Source organism: Balaenoptera musculus, chromosome 21 (assembly GCF_009873245.2).
Source record: "Balaenoptera musculus isolate JJ_BM4_2016_0621 chromosome 21, mBalMus1.pri.v3, whole genome shotgun sequence".
Taxonomy (NCBI): Eukaryota; Metazoa; Chordata; class Mammalia; order Artiodactyla; family Balaenopteridae; genus Balaenoptera; species Balaenoptera musculus.
Genome location: NC_045805.1, coordinates 35,573,213 through 35,589,975, shown reverse-complemented (window position 1 = coordinate 35,589,975; position 16,763 = coordinate 35,573,213). Strand labels below are relative to the sequence as shown.

General features: G+C 52.1%; 1 protein-coding gene across 9 annotated transcripts in view; it reads left to right on the top strand.

Annotated features, from left to right (window-relative positions):
- CSGALNACT1 (chondroitin sulfate N-acetylgalactosaminyltransferase 1) overlaps nt 1-16,763 on the top strand; it is a 337,144-nt gene that overhangs the window by 246,471 nt on the left and 73,910 nt on the right. For 8 of the 9 annotated variants that reach the window (XM_036838642.1, XM_036838641.1, XM_036838644.1 and 5 more), the window contains one exon: nt 7,014-7,906. In XM_036838642.1, coding sequence (XP_036694537.1) covers nt 7,297-7,906 — 610 coding nt within the window. In that variant the 5' untranslated portion in view covers nt 7,014-7,296. Of the gene's footprint in view, nt 1-4,525; nt 4,595-7,013; nt 7,907-16,763 lie in introns of all 9 variants that reach the window. The other variant, XM_036838646.1, reaches the window with a different exon arrangement.

Sequence of the window (16,763 nt, the reverse complement as noted above, 5' to 3'; positions counted from 1 at the left end):
TGTTTCCAGGGGCGGTGTGAGTTTGCAGAGCTGGTAAGGGATGTGGACATGCAAACCACAGCTGAGTGGGGAGGCAGAACATTATACAGAGAAGAAAAGATTGCTTTATGCTACATCTGAGAGGCCAGGCAAGATCCACTAGGCATTCAGGAGCAAGAAAAATTGGACAGGTTGGGTGCAAGATGAGGAACGGGTTTCAGCAAGCAGTTCGGGATTAGTGAGGGTGGTGAACGGTACGGCCTAGTGGGTAAGAGCAAGGTTTAGCATCAGATTGAGCTGGATGTGAAACCAGGCTTGGCCGCTTGCCAGCTGTGCACCTTGGGGCGAGTTACGTCACTGTTCTAAGCCTCAGTTTCCTTATCTTTAATGGGATAATAATACGTAGCTCATAGGATTGTTTGGGGAATTAAATGAGATGATGTTTATAAAGTGCTTAGTCTGGTGTCTGGCCAAGAGCAGATGCTCTCTAAGCGGATGTAATCGTGAGCATCAGGAGGTCCTGGGAGCTTGGTTTCTGGGGCTCTCGCTTTGCGGCCAGGGTGACCCCACCAGCCTCAGAGAGCCCGCAGGACGGGCCGGACCGAGGCCGGACAGGCCTCTCAGCAGGGTTTTGGCAGTTGACCCAGGCCTGCATGTCTGCTTGGGGCATCTTCCTGCCGGGAAAATGTTCCTGATTCACCTTATCCTAAGTAGCGTGAGTCCTGCCCTCTTGTGCCGGTGCCCTTCTCTCTCGTCACTCCCCAGGCCCCACGGCCGCCACCTGTGCTGGTTGACCTCCTTAGATGCTTCCTGAAACAAGGTTGGAGGTGGCAAGGGGCGGGGAATAGAAAAATCTCCGTGTGTTCAGGACGACCCTCTCTTTCAATTCTTCTCTACAAAGGTTCACCAGTGAATTAGAAACCAAAATCAAAAGAGACTAGCAGAAAGGGCTTGGGCCTGTTTCCTGGCTTTTTGGCTTTCAGAGCTGTGATTAATCTCCGTGTGTTCATTTTCTGATTAGCAGACCCCAGTTTCTTTTTCCACATTTCCCTTTCTCTGCTTCCAAGTAGGGAAAAAGGAATCAGTGATTCTTGCAGAGCAGTGTAGAGATGAGGGGATGGAGGGACACCTCCCAACGAGGGGATTTCGGTCCCTCTGGGCCATGGGGAACCAGCTCCTGGATCTGGTTACGGGGAGGACCTCAGAATGGACCCTCTAGGGTGTCTTGAAGGCCACGTCCAGGTCCTCTGGGTTGGAAGGGAGGGAAGCATGTACCTGGCAGGGGCCAGGCAGTGTCTGGGCAGCAGGTGTTGGGGACCCTGGGATGGAGCCGGAGGTCCAGAGGCAGGAAGGTCACCCTGAGGAGCGGGAGCCTGCGTTGGGGCCCTGGGGTGGGCGGGGCTGCAGCTCCGTCCCGGGGACACTGGGATGAAACTCGGTGTGGAGGGCAGTTACTTGGGAGCTGGAAGCGGGTCCCTGGGGAGCCTGGGATGGTCCTCAGGGTGAGAAGACATTAAAAACAATTTTTTCGTTATTTTAGGGGTATTGTTTTGTGAATACACACTACAACAGTACTCTGACTTACCAATGAGCACGTTAGCATGTGGTACTCGTCCACTAGTTACTTCCTGCCTGGAACGTGCTATTTGTGTTGGTCAGTTTGGAGACCCCTGATCCGAGTGCCAAGGGCGAAGGGGGAGTGCGACCCTCGGAGCCCGGTTCTGTGTCCGGGCAGAGCCTCGGGCCAGGCAGCCTGGTGTCAGGGTGGATGCGGTCCGCGGGGACGCTTCTCGGCCACGTTGATGCTGTGATGGCGTGTGGAGGCCCGTGCCCCCCCCCCCGCTGGCCCATACCTGGTCCTGTGTAGACAGTGACACGGGGCTTCCCTCCGCTCCCCAGCTGCCGTCAGAAGCACCCCGAGGATAAAGCACTTGGCCCGTGATGGACGCCGACTCAAGCTCCAGTGGAGCAGAGACGCCCGCGTTCCGGAAAGGTCTGCCACGCCTGAGGAGCCCTGCTCCGAAGCCCCCCGGGGGTGTGGTTTGGGGAGATTATGCTCATCTTCAGGCTGCTTTAACTTCTCTGCAGCGTCTCGCCCCGAAGTAGAGGTGTGCACAAGAGCCAGGCTGCTGTGGACCCTGCAACGCCGCTGCAGGGGTTGTGTGTAGAAGCTCGTCTCTCTTAAGAGACCAGATGGAGAACAGTTAGGGGGAATCTGTGAACAGGAGGCAGCGAGCAGGGGCTCGGGGCTGGGGGGGGGTCTTCGGCTCTTGCGGTGGCTTTGGTCCGTGTTCTGCTGGATTCTGCAGAATCCGCCCACTCCGGCCTTGTGGCCCGGGGCTGATGGGGGGAGGTAGACACCATGGTGGGAAGGCAGGGACGCGGAGGCCGTCCTGGGGGCCAGACGGAGGCGGAGGGGATTCGAAATGCAGCTCTGAGGCCGGGTGAAGTGTACAGAGTTACTTTATATACGTTTCCGAGAACATCTCTGAATAAGAATCTTTGCAGGTTGCCTTCTCCACACACATTCAGGATGGTGTGTTTACCCAGGAGACAGGACCTCGATTGATGTTCTGTTAGTACAGCTAATCCTGCCGCTGAAGGTTAGCTGCGCCCCTGCCGTCAAAGAGCTGATTGTCTGTGCCCAGGAGGAACCGATGCACACGGCGGCCTCGGGGCCCTGGCCCGCCACTTCCCGGCCCAGGACACACTGCTGGTTTTCTTCCCCACCATCCCTTTTGGCTGTGTGTGTGCACAGGGTCGGGCTGTCCCGTGGAATTTATTGCCGCTCCCTGAATGGTCTCCTTTATCACTCACAAGGCCTGTCATTGTGGTGTGTAGTGCCGCCCGACCTGGTCTCGCCACAAAGCCACCGTCCTTTCCGCCTGCTGCTGCCGCCCCGACAGCATCTCACAGCCGGGCATGTCCTGCGGGCCTCGTGATTTATGAGCCTCTCGTGGACATTCTGTCACAGTACCCAGCCCTCGTGACCTGGGGTCTACAGAGTAAAATGAGTACACACGTCCTAATGGTGCCTCTGTCCGAGCTGTGGAAGTTCTAATTTCCACTGTCCCCATTTTGGTTGAGTGTCAGACTCTGGACCAAACTTAGACCTGTCTTAGTCTCACTCTCGAAGAGTTTCCACTCTTAAGATGAAATGATAAACAGTACCTTTGGCCACTTGCCTATCTTATTTTAACGAATGTTGTTGATTCCTAACATTTATTTTAAGCTTTTCTCATTTGGAAATTTATTTATTTACACTTATCTTCTCAATCCCCGCACACACACAGCCCCGCCCCCATACATTTGGTAGGTGGGAGCATGGCATTAACGCTTTGTATTTGTTCTAATGGCGTTCGCCTGCTGGGGGCTCATGTTATAGTTATTTGCAAAGGGCTTAATGCCTCTACAAGCTCATGAACTTGCTGATGGAATCTGTGCTTGGTTCGCTTTTCATCTCCTGTAACTTCTTATCAGTGTCTAATAACAGTAGGTGCTCAGTAACCGCAAGGATGAATAATGACGGTGTCCCGGATGGCACGGACTCTGCTTCCGTCCTGTGGTTGGGCCGTCGCTGTGTCATGTGGAGATGCGGGGCTGCCCAGGATGCTTGCTGGACTGGCCAGGATGTCAGGGCTGCCGGACAGCTTTTGCACCTGGAGTCTGAGAAACCCACCCATTGCTGGACCCCTTGGCCTAGGGCCCCCTGCTTCTTTCAGACTCTCTGCCTTAAATGTTCAGAAAGAAATTCCTTATGCAGCCCCCTACCTGTATACCCCAGGGCAGAGCTCTTAGGGCTATTCAGTCTGTCCTTAGAGCCCTTGTCCAGCTGGAGAGTTTGGGGAGTAGCGCTGCGTTCGGGTGGCTCACGCTGGGGCATCTGGCGAGCGTTGCTCTGCAGCGCCTTCTCCCTTCACAGAGGACCGTGGAGGAGCCTCCGCCCGCCGTTTTGTTGCCCAGACAGGTTGTAAGAATGGCAGCAAAACCGCTGGGCTCGGATGTCTCTTCAGTCTAATCAGTAAGTTCAGTGTTTTGGACAAGGTGCATCACAGAACATCCTCGGGGATTTGGCAAGAGGCAGGAAAGCACTGGGGAAAGCGCTTGAGAAGGATGGACGTTTAAAGTGTAGGTGGCAAGACACCCGAGGAGCACGAGGGATTTTCTGTGGTTAAAAAATAGGAGCACACACCTCCCTTCACCCACACTTCCTAACGTGGGTTACTGACAGGGCTTTATCTCGCGCTCCCGCCACCCCAAAGACGGAGCTCCTCTGAAATCTGGGTGCCTTTTCTAAGTTTTTAAAATAGTAACACAATGCTGCTGGGATGGTACAGCTGTATTTTCACTGTCGTCTCTAACTTGTAATGGTGCTTGGTAATTACATGGTGTTCTCCATCTGCAGCTGTGAACACATTATAAAAGTTAACTCTTTAATTCTCCCAGCATCTCTGCAGAGAGCGGGAGAGGTTGTACCTTTGCGGTTTGGCTGTACGTTGGGTCAGGGTTACATCTCATCGAGGCCGTTCTTTCCTGTGTGTGGTAGAGCTGGGAAGGTCACATCTTTGCTGCAGTTGAAAAACCCGATGTCTCCACAGAAGCAAGAGTGCGAAGGGTGAGCCTCCTGACTCTAGCAGACAAACGTGTGGCCAGGTGCTGCTATTATGATTACAGGTTAGATTGCTAGAAACATCCAAAAAACAGTGTGTGTTAAAAGATGCAGAATTTTGTTTTTGACATACATTATCTGCTCTTGACATTTAAAAGGAGAAATCCATCACTGCTCTTTTGGAAGTAATTTTTACGGCTTTTATTGCTTTTAAAAAGTCATTTCTTCCTAGATCTGTTTTTTTCTCCTTTTACATCTGGAAGAATGGAATACCAAATAACTTTGAAATTTATACTAGTGAATTTCAAAAGCCAGACTAGACTTTCAAGAGACTTATGGAACAGAACTAATAATTGTTGTACAGTTTTAAATTTCTTTAGCCATTGTTTTAATACATTGCTTTGGTTAACCAACGTGATTTCAATGTATTATGCAAACGTAACCATTATTCCGTTAAAAATATGTTAGAAAGATTGCATACTTTGTTTCCACAGTACAACAAATGGTGTTGAACCTTCCATTTTTGTTATTTGATTTGCTTATTTTGTCTTTAATGACAGTCCATTTTACGTAAAAGTCTTTAAAGTAGCCGCATAACGTGATAACATGTCTTCACTGGTAACTTAATACTTGGATATAATGAGTTCATCGGAGAGATTTCATTAAAAACAGCAAGGTGCCTGAATGCCAAAGCTGAGATGTTTTAAATCACAGAATTATAGTAATTATACAAAGCCTGAGATTTTCATCAGACAGAAAAGAGGCTTCCACGGCTGAACGTACACTTTAAACTCAGCACTAATAACCGTGTATTGTGCTAAATTATAGGAGAGAGAATCCTCAGGCCAAGGGAAATATTGGAGAGAATGTTATGTGTTGAATTTTAAAGGAAAATTGGGAAATAAACTATTTTGATAGCATAATGATATATGTAAGAGGCACATCACCAGGGAAATAGGAGAGGAACTCGAGAGTGTGGCCATAGGACACGGCAGGTGACTGCTCAGACCGTCAGTGAGCCGTACTGTGTACGGTATTTTCAGCGTAGGGAGGATGCAAGAGGGATCATCTCTCCCTCCTCCCAGGGGTCCTGAAGTTGCGAATTGACTGGAGTCCTGCCAGTCAGTAAAGGGGACAGCCCACCAGTAAATGAGGTGAGAATCTGGATTTCTAGGTCAGGTGAAGACTGTAAAAAGTAATTTAGGGAATTCCCTGGCAGTCCAGTGGTTAGGACTCTGCGCTTTCACTTCCGAGGCCTGGGTTCAATCCCTGGTCGGGGAACTAAGATCCCACAAGCTGCAAGGCGCAGCCAAAAAAAACCCCAAAACAAACAAAAAACCTTAAAAAAAAAAGGTAATTTAGTTTTCATGGGGATTTTTTTAATGTTGAATTTTTATAAAATGGCCAGGACACAGTACCCTTAGGGAGGTTGTTTAAGAGAAGTGATATAAAAAGATGCATCTAGGAAAATTTTATTAAAATCTCCCTACAACAAGAAATCTTATTTGATCCATTTATCATTCTTTTTTTTCCAGCTCAGATGGGCAGGGAGCTGAGGAAAGGGGATGAAGGAAGGGAGGGCACTGAGGAAGGAGTGCTGGGTGGAGGAGGGAAGGGCTTCCCGGGGGAAGGGGACAGCGGGTGAGAGCCAGGTGGCTCCTCATTTGTTTGGGGGGTGGGTGGAGTTGGATGAAAGGCCCTGTGGTCTGGCTGGGTGTTTCTGATGAGCCGCCAGGACCCGGAATTGCTCCCAGAGGTTGAGCAGAGGCGTCCTGGGTTTGAGTCCTGACAAAGCAGTATTTCTGGTCTACTTCTCCCAGCTCCATCCCTTTCTGTGGTAAACTCATCATCCCCTGTCCTGGAAGAACTGTTCGGACGCATTCCGAATGCTACCATCCGCACTTAGCATTTGCACATTTGGGCCTCCAGGTGCTTCCTCACCTCTTATCAGAAAGTATGAGGGCCACCCTGAGCCAGCTTGCAGACCTACCCTGCTTGGGTGCCCTCAGGAGCCCGGCATGCTCACTGTTTGCATCTACCGGTGCCGGGAAGGCCCTGCTCTGCAATTTCATTGTCACTCAGGTTTTGCTTTTTCCCTTTTACCCATGAAAATAATATGTGCCATTGTGGACAATTTGCAAGATAGAGAAAATTACAGAGAAGCAGAAAAATCACCATTAATCCTTCCACCCAGAGAGAATTCACATTTTGCCATGTTTTCTTCCAGTCTTTTTTCTGCATCCTTTGTTCTTTGTGTACGCTACTCTGCAGATGCATATTTGCATTCTGATTTAGAAACACTGAACAGTATTTAATCACCTGTTGCAAGCATTTTCCATAAACTCCATTGAATATTGATTATCGATTGCCGTGGTGAACACACGGGGGTTGCTGTCCTAAGTGTTATTGTCATTGGTCTCCCCAGGTTCCCTCTGGAAGGCTATGATGGGAATGAGCGTGACAACTTGGACGGTTCCCCTGACTCGCGGCCTCTGCCTGGAAGTTCATCCTTTAGAAGTCAGGAAACTGCTGCCCTTGGTGGTGGACTCCCGGGAACAAGACGCGGTGTAGACCGAAATGGATGAGAGCAGCTCGAGGACCCCCGGACGTGTGCTCCCCGTGGTCTAGTCCAGGGACGCCCCTCGCGGGCCGGGTGGTCTGGGATGAACGCCGCGGCTGCTGGACGCGTGGCTGATCCCTGAGCGAGGATGGTGCGCCGGGGGCTGCTCGCCTGGGTCTCCCGGGTGGTGGTCTTGCTTGTGCTCCTCTGCTGCGTCGTCTCTGTCCTCTACATGCTGGCCTGCACGCCAAGGGGCGACGACGAGCAGCTGGGGCTGCCCAGGGCCAGCGGCCCCACGGGGAAGGATGGGTACCAGGCAGCGATGCAGCAGCGGGAGGAGTATCACCGCGATGACATCAGCAGCCTCAAGAGGCAGATTGCGCGGCTCCAGGAGGAGCTGCAGGAGAGGAGCGAGCAGCTCAGGACCGCGCAGCATCTGGCGGGCGGCCCCGCGGGCCCCCCCGGGAGGGCCCAGGCCGACCTGCTGGCCTTCCTGCGCTCCCAGGTGGACAGGGCAGAGGTGCACAGCGGCGTCAAGCAGGCCACCGAGTACGCCGCTGTGCCCTTTGACAGCTTCACCCTGCACAAAGTGTACCAGCTGGAGACGGGCCTGACCCGCCACCCTGAGGAGAAGCCCGTGCGCAAGGACAAGCGGGATGAGCTGGTGGAGGTCATCCAGCTGGCCGTGGACGCCCTGAACAGCCCGGCCGAGAGCGGCCCCGACCAGCGTCCTTACGCGGCCTCGGACTTCATCGAAGGTTGGCCTGCTTGCGAAGGGGGTGGAAAGTGGTCGGAGGGGCACCCGGGTCTGGGCCCAGGCAGAGCCCGGCTGCGGAGGCTGGCGGTGGCTTTGGGGATGGCGCGTAGGCAGCTCTGTATGAGCGACTGAAGGCAAGGCTTGGCTTTTTGTATTTTTCAGAAATACCTGCTTCCACTCACTTCCTTGTGGAAACCACAGTCACTGAGTGGACAGGTTCGTTGTTTCTTGGCAGAAGAAGGTGGAACTTCTTGCTCTCAATAAAAAAGAAAGAAAACAAAATATAAACATGAAATACTGAAACCCAAATAGAGTGTGATAGGCAGTTTTCGTTTTATGCCTTCTCCCAGGCACTTCTAGAGACCGGGCCCTGTCATCAGGCCCCGGACAGGACAGTAGTAGCGAACATGCACGTGTAGCACTTACGTCCGCCCAGCTCCGTTCTGGGAGCTTTACGCTTGCAGTGACCCCTTTTGCGGGGTGAGGGAATGGAGGCTCAGATTAAGTAAGTAAATCACCTAAGGGGGCTCCATTAGCAAGTGACGGAGCTGGGATTTGAACCCAGAAGTCTGATTCCAGAGTCCACGTCCTTAACCACTAGGTCATATTGTAGAGGTGGTCAGAGCACCTGGAAACTAGGAGGGTGAATGCCTCACCTTTCTTCATGGGCACAGAACAACCTAGTGTTAATTGTGTTTGTGTCAATTTTAGAAGAAAGCAGCCTCGTCTTGGAGTTTCTTGGAAGAATCTTCTTACCAATTTTTCCGTGGTTACTGATTCAAAAATCAACTAATAATTTGGAAGAGGAACTGCCTTCGAGGGCATCCGGCTCTTCCTCCTGTTCCCGGAAAGGAGATACTTCCCAGACACATGGCTTGCCCACTTTACCCTGCTCCCTATCCCTACTTGGGTTCTGTAACGACCATCCCATCAACCTGTAGGCAAGACAGACCCTCTTTAGTCATACCAGAAACCCTCCCTCTGCTATTTATACCTGTTCTCCCTGGACGCTTTCCTGTCTTATGGTTTTTTCCCCTTTACATGTGAACTGTAAATTAATGCAATTTTGGTATATTATCATTTTTCATATACCTAGAACTAGGTAAAGAAATCTTTCGCAAGATCAAGCTTTTGGTCTGTCGACTGAAAAAAAAAAAAAAAAGCACAATTTGAGAGTAGTGAGTTAAATTTTATGTGGGGACAAAATGAGGACGATAGCCCGGGACAGCATCTCAGACAGCTCTGAGGAACTGCTCCGAAGAGGTGGGGTGTAGGTCAGCATCTGTGTGGCTTTGGTGAAGGGGGTCCATGCAGTGAAGCACACGTTTTGGCAGAAGGTGGTCACTAGGAGCAGATGTCACCATTCATGATTTTAGTGCTTTTCTAGATATGAGAAGATGCAAGAAATTGGGCTCATAAAATCTCCTGAAAATCTCTATCTGAAGGCCTGTTCTGCCAGTTTTTCCCAGAGCGCAGAGGGCCTCGTTCCTGATCTCCACCCTGAGCTCCTTTCAGGGTGAGTTGAAGGTCAGCGGCTGCCGTGGCTAGTGACTTCATCCTTGTAGACGCGGATGGCAAGTGACAGTTTTTCGCCCACTGGTGTCAGGATTTTACGCATTTATATGAAGTATTAAAAGTGCCTAGTGCACTGGGGAGCTAGCAAGTATAAACACAAGGTAAGCACTCAGTAAGCGTTTAAAGTGTCATGAGGGTGTAGCATCCCATTTTATAGTGCTTTAGAGTTTATCAAACATTTCCACAACTATTACTTGCCTAGCTGACCCCCAGGGAAAATCATTAAACAGCCTTAAAAAGGAAACCCTGGTTGTGGAGTACGCTGCCAGAGCTGCCCTCGCGCAAAGCACTTTCAAAAGAACTTGATTACAAATCAGTGATTTTTAATCTGCATTCATGTTTGAAATCCCCGTCTGCTTTTCTGTGTACAGGATCTAAAGTGCAAGGCCTGTGGTTCTCAGTGACTCGGGCCTCTTGTCCCTGAGCTGAGGTGCTCTGTGGTACGTCTGACTTTCTGTCAGAAACCCTCTTGTCATGCTGCCCCGTGGGGCTTAACACAGCCTGTGTGTGAAGGCAGATCAGTCCACACACACCTTCCAAATTTGGGGAAAGTCTCGTCAGCTATTTTCATATGATGAGTAAATAGACACAAACACTTTAAATATGTTTCTACATATTTGACTGTCATACACAGTTGATCTCACTTTTCCATTCTTATCACAAAAGATGGTGGAGGGCATCTTTTATATTCCCAGGAACTGGGGCATCATGAAAGACTTCACTAGTCAGGGAGCTGCAGGAAGGCAGAGTTAAATTCAGCATAAGGAGTAACTGTCAAACAGTGACGTTTCGGAACAAAGTGGGATTCCCATCACTGGGAGGATTCTGTCATCAGCTGGATGGCCAGGAGGTGATAATTCATGATTCTAGCATCAGAGAGGTGGTTGGACTGAATTACATTTGAAGACCTTTGCAATCCTGGATCACGATTCTTTGACCTACACCTAGTTAAGGAGAACGAAGGGAACGGAAAGGGTCTGATTTGAAATCTGTGTTCTACAATGTGTGAGAACAAGCAATGGGACCCTGTAAGGATGAAGTGTATCTTTAACATAACGTATTTGGGTTTTTAAACATAACCTTGGAGAGACTATTTTGTGTTTGGGTGTCAGTAGTCTAAACGTTGGGGCAGTTGAGTGGAAGTCCACAGACAAACCTGGGTTCCATACCCTCAGAGAGCTCTACACGAGGGCCACGGATTCACTGAACCCTGAACTAGTGTGATAAGGATGGGGGTTCTTTGTGTTTAAACGAATAATAATAAAACCCTGTGGAATGCTTCTGGATGATAACAGTTGAGTAGACTTAAAGCCAACCGTGGGGCAGGAGGCGTGGTGACACAGCAGGGTCTGTGTGACTCTGACCCAGACCCCTCACCTCCTGGCGGCTGGGTCTCCTCATCCTTCAAGAAGAGGTTGACTTTCATGTCCCCCAAGGCCCACCTGGCCCAGCCTTCTGCAAAATACAAAGCACCACTTTGGCTTTCTTCTTCTTGGCTTTGCCGAGGAACCGTCCCTGAGGGGTAACCCGGCCCCCCCTCTGCTGGGTGACAGGACATGCCCCACCCCTTGGGATTCTGCTCTGTGGAAGGAGGGATTCAGACAGGTGATCTGTAAGGCCTGCTCTGACCATGGCCACTTCCTACAGTTCTGTGAAGCCTGCGGAGGGCGAATGCTTATTGATGACCATCTAATTTATTATCCATGTTGATTGAATTATTATCTATCTCTGAAACACAGAGGGAACAACATTTGCCCCAGTTTCCCTTCACCAGATGTTTCACTGGCACTGATTCTTGCATTGGATTCTCATATAATAACATGAATTTTTTGTACAACCGTCTGGGAAAAGAAGATAAGGTAGAAAAGCATGATCAGATCCTGTGCTTTCGGAAACCTAACTGTTTATCTCTTCAAGTGAACAGAAAACCTCTCTTTGTGTTTGTGGTTCATGACTCCTGTGTGGGATACACAGACTCCTGTTTAAGTCTGAGTGGCACAGTTTTTGGCTTTGATGGCATATTTAAATAGAGCTCCGGGGCCTACATTCGACATCATTCCATAAAACAATTTAGCCTCCCGAATTATTCCCCTTTTACAACCCAAACACCCAACACTGTGAGTCCTGTGTGAGGTGCTGTGTCTGCTGTCTCCATGGGGTGGTTCCGTACCGGCCAGGGCACCTCCCCTCCTCCAGCTTTCGCAGGGTTAGTGGTGGCAAGAGTGGCTCAGACGCCGAAAGACTTGATTTTAGGATGAGATGGAGTCAAGCCACGAGCCACAAGAAAGTGAATGTTTTGATGGCACCCTGGGACGCGTTTTAAAACAAGGAGATACGGGAATAGCTCTAAAACCTTAGTGACCAGCGCCTGCCCAGTAAGCTCCCATCTCCTGTGCTCCACAGCCAAGACCGCGTGCTGCCTGGGCAGCGGAGGCACCGAGTGAGGGCCCAGAGATTTTTAGGTCCATTGTTGGTGCCTCTGCATAACCTCCAAGGATGCCATGTGACCATGTTGCTAAGCTTTTCTAGACAAGCTGAGTCCAGTCCCAGGGCCAGGCGCTTGGAGACCCTGGTGCTCGGGACCGTGATGCTTGGCGTGCATTGCAGGGAGATGCTCCTTTGTGACTTGGGGAGGGAAGGTAAGGCAGGCGTTCAGGTGCATTGCCGGGCATTTGGGGGTGCCTGGGGATCTTGGTGCAGAAATAAGGGAGAGCAAGGATTCTGCGCAGTGGACGGGGTGTGGCGGGAAGAGCAGGTGTTACGTGGAGGTGGGGAGGTTGCTGTGGGCAGGACATAGGGCTTCAGGTCCTGAGTGGGGCCCCAGTTCTCAGCCAGCATCTCCAGGGAGGCGAAGGCCGTAGAACCCAGGACAGCCCTTCCCACCCACCCTCACGTCACGTGCACAGAAGGACCATGCGTGTTTACTGTCGAGTTCCCGCCAGGCCTGCGTGGTGTTAGGTTCCTCTGTCACCTCACGCCGTTCCCTCTGTCTGCTTCCTCCCTGAGGTCTCCTCATGTGTTTGCTGATGCTTTACGTTCCTAAAGAGGGAGAAATGCTTTTTATTCTGAAATCAGAGATAAGAGGCTTAAATGCCAATAAATGTTTTGAGGCTACACTATAGAGGGAATCTTCCTGGGGGGACGGCGAGAAGGCGGGTAGCGGCCTTGCACTTCTGCGGGGGCGGGACCCTAGCCCCCCTTCTGGGGAGTGGATGAGCCTCCTGCCAGGGTAGGTGCTCTGCTGTCTCAGAATATTTTGAAATTCTTAGTAAGTTGTGAACAAGGGACCCTACCTTTTCATTTTGCTCTGGTCCCTGCAAACTGGGCAGCCAGTCCTACCGCCGAATAGAGAAGCCAGGAGGGAGGGTGAGGAGGGGAGACGGAACTAGGACACTGTGCAGCCCAACACCGTCGCTGAGGCCAGCTCTGTGGACCCGCGGCGGACCGGGACAGGCGCGACCTTGGTTTGACACCCATCCTGTGCGTGTGGAGTACTTTCTGGCAAGACCGCAGAAACCAGCAAGTCTTAACTCTGTTTTACGATAACTTTGTTGTTAGTATTTTTATTGGACTCATTCGAAGCACTTTCGTTCCCAGGGGATTTTTCTTAAATTGAAGTGTCACTGTTCTTCCTGCCTCGCGTTTCCTGCTGGGGATGTGCTGTAAGAGGGAGCTTGGGATGCTGTGGGAACGTCCAGGACGGAGGAACGTGGCTGCGTTAGCGGGAGTGCTGAGCGGAGGCGCGATGGGTGGAGGCCTGGACCGGGGCCTCGGGCTCCGTGGGAGGTGCCGGGGGGAGACGGCGGGCAAGGGGTGCGGCCCAGTGGGCCCAGTCTGTCAGCCACGTTGGGGAAGAGCTGGTGTTTGCGGAAAGGAGCCATAGTTTTTTAGCCAGACCCTGAGTTTGTCCTCTGCGGGGTCGTGGATGAGGCCCGGTGCCCAGGCTTAATCGATGTGCGTGGGTGGGACACCTGCTCTGTGGGCAGAACGTCCCCAGTGGCCTGAGGGGCGGGGGAAGGGGGATGAAGCCAGGTCTCTGGCCTGAAGGACCCGGTTCCCCACGTGGGGAGACAAAGCTCTCAGTGACTGAGGTTCAGTGGTGGGAAGTGGCCGTTGGTCCGAGGGTGTCAGAATCGGTGCCTGAAGGCCCCTGGGGCTCGGGAGAGACCTCAGAGCAGGTGGGACCTGAGCCAGCCTCGAAGGGGAGACGGGGTTACGGGGAGGGGCGAGCGAGAGGAGAACAGATGGCAGCAGAGGGTGGGGGCCGGAGAGCCGACTGACCGGGGAATAGGACCGGGGTGGGGTTAGGGGGAGACCAGCCCAGCCAGCAGGTGGGACCCGAGAGTCACTGGGAATGTTGGACACGAGGACCCTGAGGGCTGGGCCGAGGGGTTTAGCTCACAGGATCGCCTGGATCTGTAGTCAGACGGGCCCTCGTTTGGGGGGCGGTGGGTAGTGAGCTCTGCTCCTGAGTCCCGCTCAGCCCACCCCCGCCTCCTCCCACTTGCTGTGGTTCTCAGATGCTCAAGCAGCCGTGGCATCTTGGAGGTCCCGTGGTCGGAGATGGGGACCCTGTGGTTTATCGTAGCTGGTCTTGCGTCTGTGCACCAGGCCGTGTCCTGACGTCTCACCAGCACTGGTTCATCTCATCCTCTCTTCAACCAGCACCCTGGATTCATTTTATCTCCGTTTTGTCAGTGTGAGTCTGGAACTCGGAGGTTAAGTAACAGCCTCCAGGCCACTCAGCTGGAAAGCGATGGGCCCAGATTCCAGATCTTTAGATCGTAGCTCCTGGCCATGCCACCTCGGACCTCTGAGGGTCTCTGACCTGTCCACAGGCTTCTCTGGTCCCGGATGGTATGGGGGAAACCTAAAAGCACGTCCAAGGGGTGCAGACTGTTGGGAGAGGTCCTACCCGGGTGAGCTGTGTAAATGTTCTTGGGAAGATGTTTTTAAAGGAAGAGAAGGAAGATCATGAGCTCCTGGGGGAGACGGGCAGACAGAGGCACGGGAGGGGCCGCATCATTCACTTAAGGGGAGGGGGTCATGCGGGGCTGGGCGCCTTCAGCATGAAACGCTTTACTTCAACTGATCGGGGTGCGTTTCTTCTGAGACTCCTACAGCAGTGTGGAGGAGGGGCGGGAGCTGACGAGTCAGGAGGGAAGATGGAGTGCAGAAGAGCCCGTCGGGGGCTGTCAGGGAGCCGGGTGGCGGGCGTGTCCGGTGCTAAGGGAAGAGACAGGGCTTACGGTCCTGTTTTCTTCTCCAACATACGCACTATATGTGAGCTCTGGATATGATGGAAGCCCACGGTGCAGGCAGTCCTGGGGGGCCCCGCCCGCCTTCTGATCCCAGCTCGCCTGCCAGCTCTGCTTCCACTGCTCCTCCTGCCTGTTCCCCCTCGCCCAGTGCCCAGCTCTCCTGCCCGCCCTGACCCTCCTCCTCCCCGGGCGCCGTCCTCTGCACCCAAGGCCCTGCCCTCTGTAAGACCGTCCCCTCTGCAGTCTTCAGGTTCTTCCAGCCAGAAGTTCCCTGTCGTCTTCCCGAGGCCGTGGGATGAGCTCACAGACCCTTTTCCCTCTGTCACGCTTGGTTTATCAGACTCAGCCCATCTTCCTCACCACGTCCAGCAGCGGCGATGGATGCACGGTGCTTTCCCTGTTCAGTGGCTGCCCTCACGGTGGTGGTTCCCATTCGGGAGCCTCGCCTGGCCAGAGTCTGACTCCCCTGAGGTCCCCCCCGACGCCGCTGGCCTGGGGGGCCTGGCCTCCCGCTCCCCGTGCCGGGTGAGCAGCGTGGGCCTGGGGCACCAGACCCGCGGCCCATTCAGCTCCTGTCTCTGAGTACACCCTGCCCGGTCCGCGTGTATAAGAGAGACGGCTCGAACCTTGTGGAAGAAAGTTTACAGAAAACCCAAGGTACACGGTTCTCACCTCTGCTCTTCAATTTCCATTGTAAATTAGCTGTTTGATGGGAGGATATTTTCCATCGAAACAATACCGTAAAGAGTACTTGGGTTCCTGGGACCCATCACAAATCAGATTTAAACTCTAAACGCAAGGACATAAATGCCAGAGGTTGGGGATGAGTGGAGAGGACGTCTTTAGAAAGCTATCTTCCTTTTCTGCCCTGGGTGTTACTAGTACATTCTCAACAGAGTACCTGACACCAAAACCACTTTAAAAAAACGCTGTATTTTGCAGTCATTTTGGAATTACAGGAGAGTTGCAGGAACAGCGCAGGGTTCCCGCCTGCCTCTCCCCAGCTTCCCCGCTGTCAGCGTTCTGCACGGGTGCGGGCGTCCGCCCTGGGAAGCAGCGCTGGTACGGCACTGTCTCCTCAGTTGTGCCTCAGCTTTGCTTCGCTTCTGTGTTTCTCCTGCCTGGTGTGCTCGGGACTGCGTAGCTCCGTGGTTTGGTGTCTGTCGTTCATTTGGGGAAGTTCTGAGCCCGTATTTCAGCCAGTCCTCCTTCGCCCCGTGCCGTCTGTCTCATTCTGGACTGCACCTGTGTGAATGGCTCACAGCCAGTGGATGTTCTGTTTCTTTTTTGTTTTCACTTTTTTTCCTCTTTGTGTTTGGTAACTTCCATTGACCCACCTCAAGTTAACTGATTCTTCCCCAGCAGAGAGACTACCCATCAAGGCGTTCTTTACGCCTATTACTGCGCTTTTAATTTCTAGCATTTCCATTTATTTCTGATCATTTCTATCTCTCTGCTGAAGTTGCCCATCTGATCGCACGTGTTGTCCACTTTTTCCACCTTTAACATATTAATCATAGTTATTTTAAATTTCCTGTCAGATGACTCCAGCATCCGTGTCATCTCTGAGTCCGGTTCTGATGATTGCTTTGTGTCTTGGATTTTTTTCTTGTCTTTTCCAAACCTCATAACTTTTGTCGAATCTGGTGTAGCTAGTAGAGACTGAGATAAATAGTGTTTATGCCTGGAAATGGCACACTTTTCCCTTTCCTGTGCCGTGTGTGCATGCACGGGTGCAGGAGTGGGCGGGGCTTGAGGTTTGTGGTTGCTATGGTTACCCTCAGTGCATCCCAGGCTCCAAATTCCTCGTGATGCCTTGTGTTAGGGTGGAGGCGGTTCTGCCTGAGGGCTGTCCGTCCAGCCCTGTGACCCCTTGGGGAAGGTCTCCTTGCGCTCCTCTTCTGTCCCCTCCCAGCATTTCTGCTGTCACTTGCTATTCAAGCTTGTTAGCTTAGTGCAGGGCAGTGGGGAGTGGAGCATTAACCATTTTTAACATTAACCATTTAATGTTAATTAAATCTC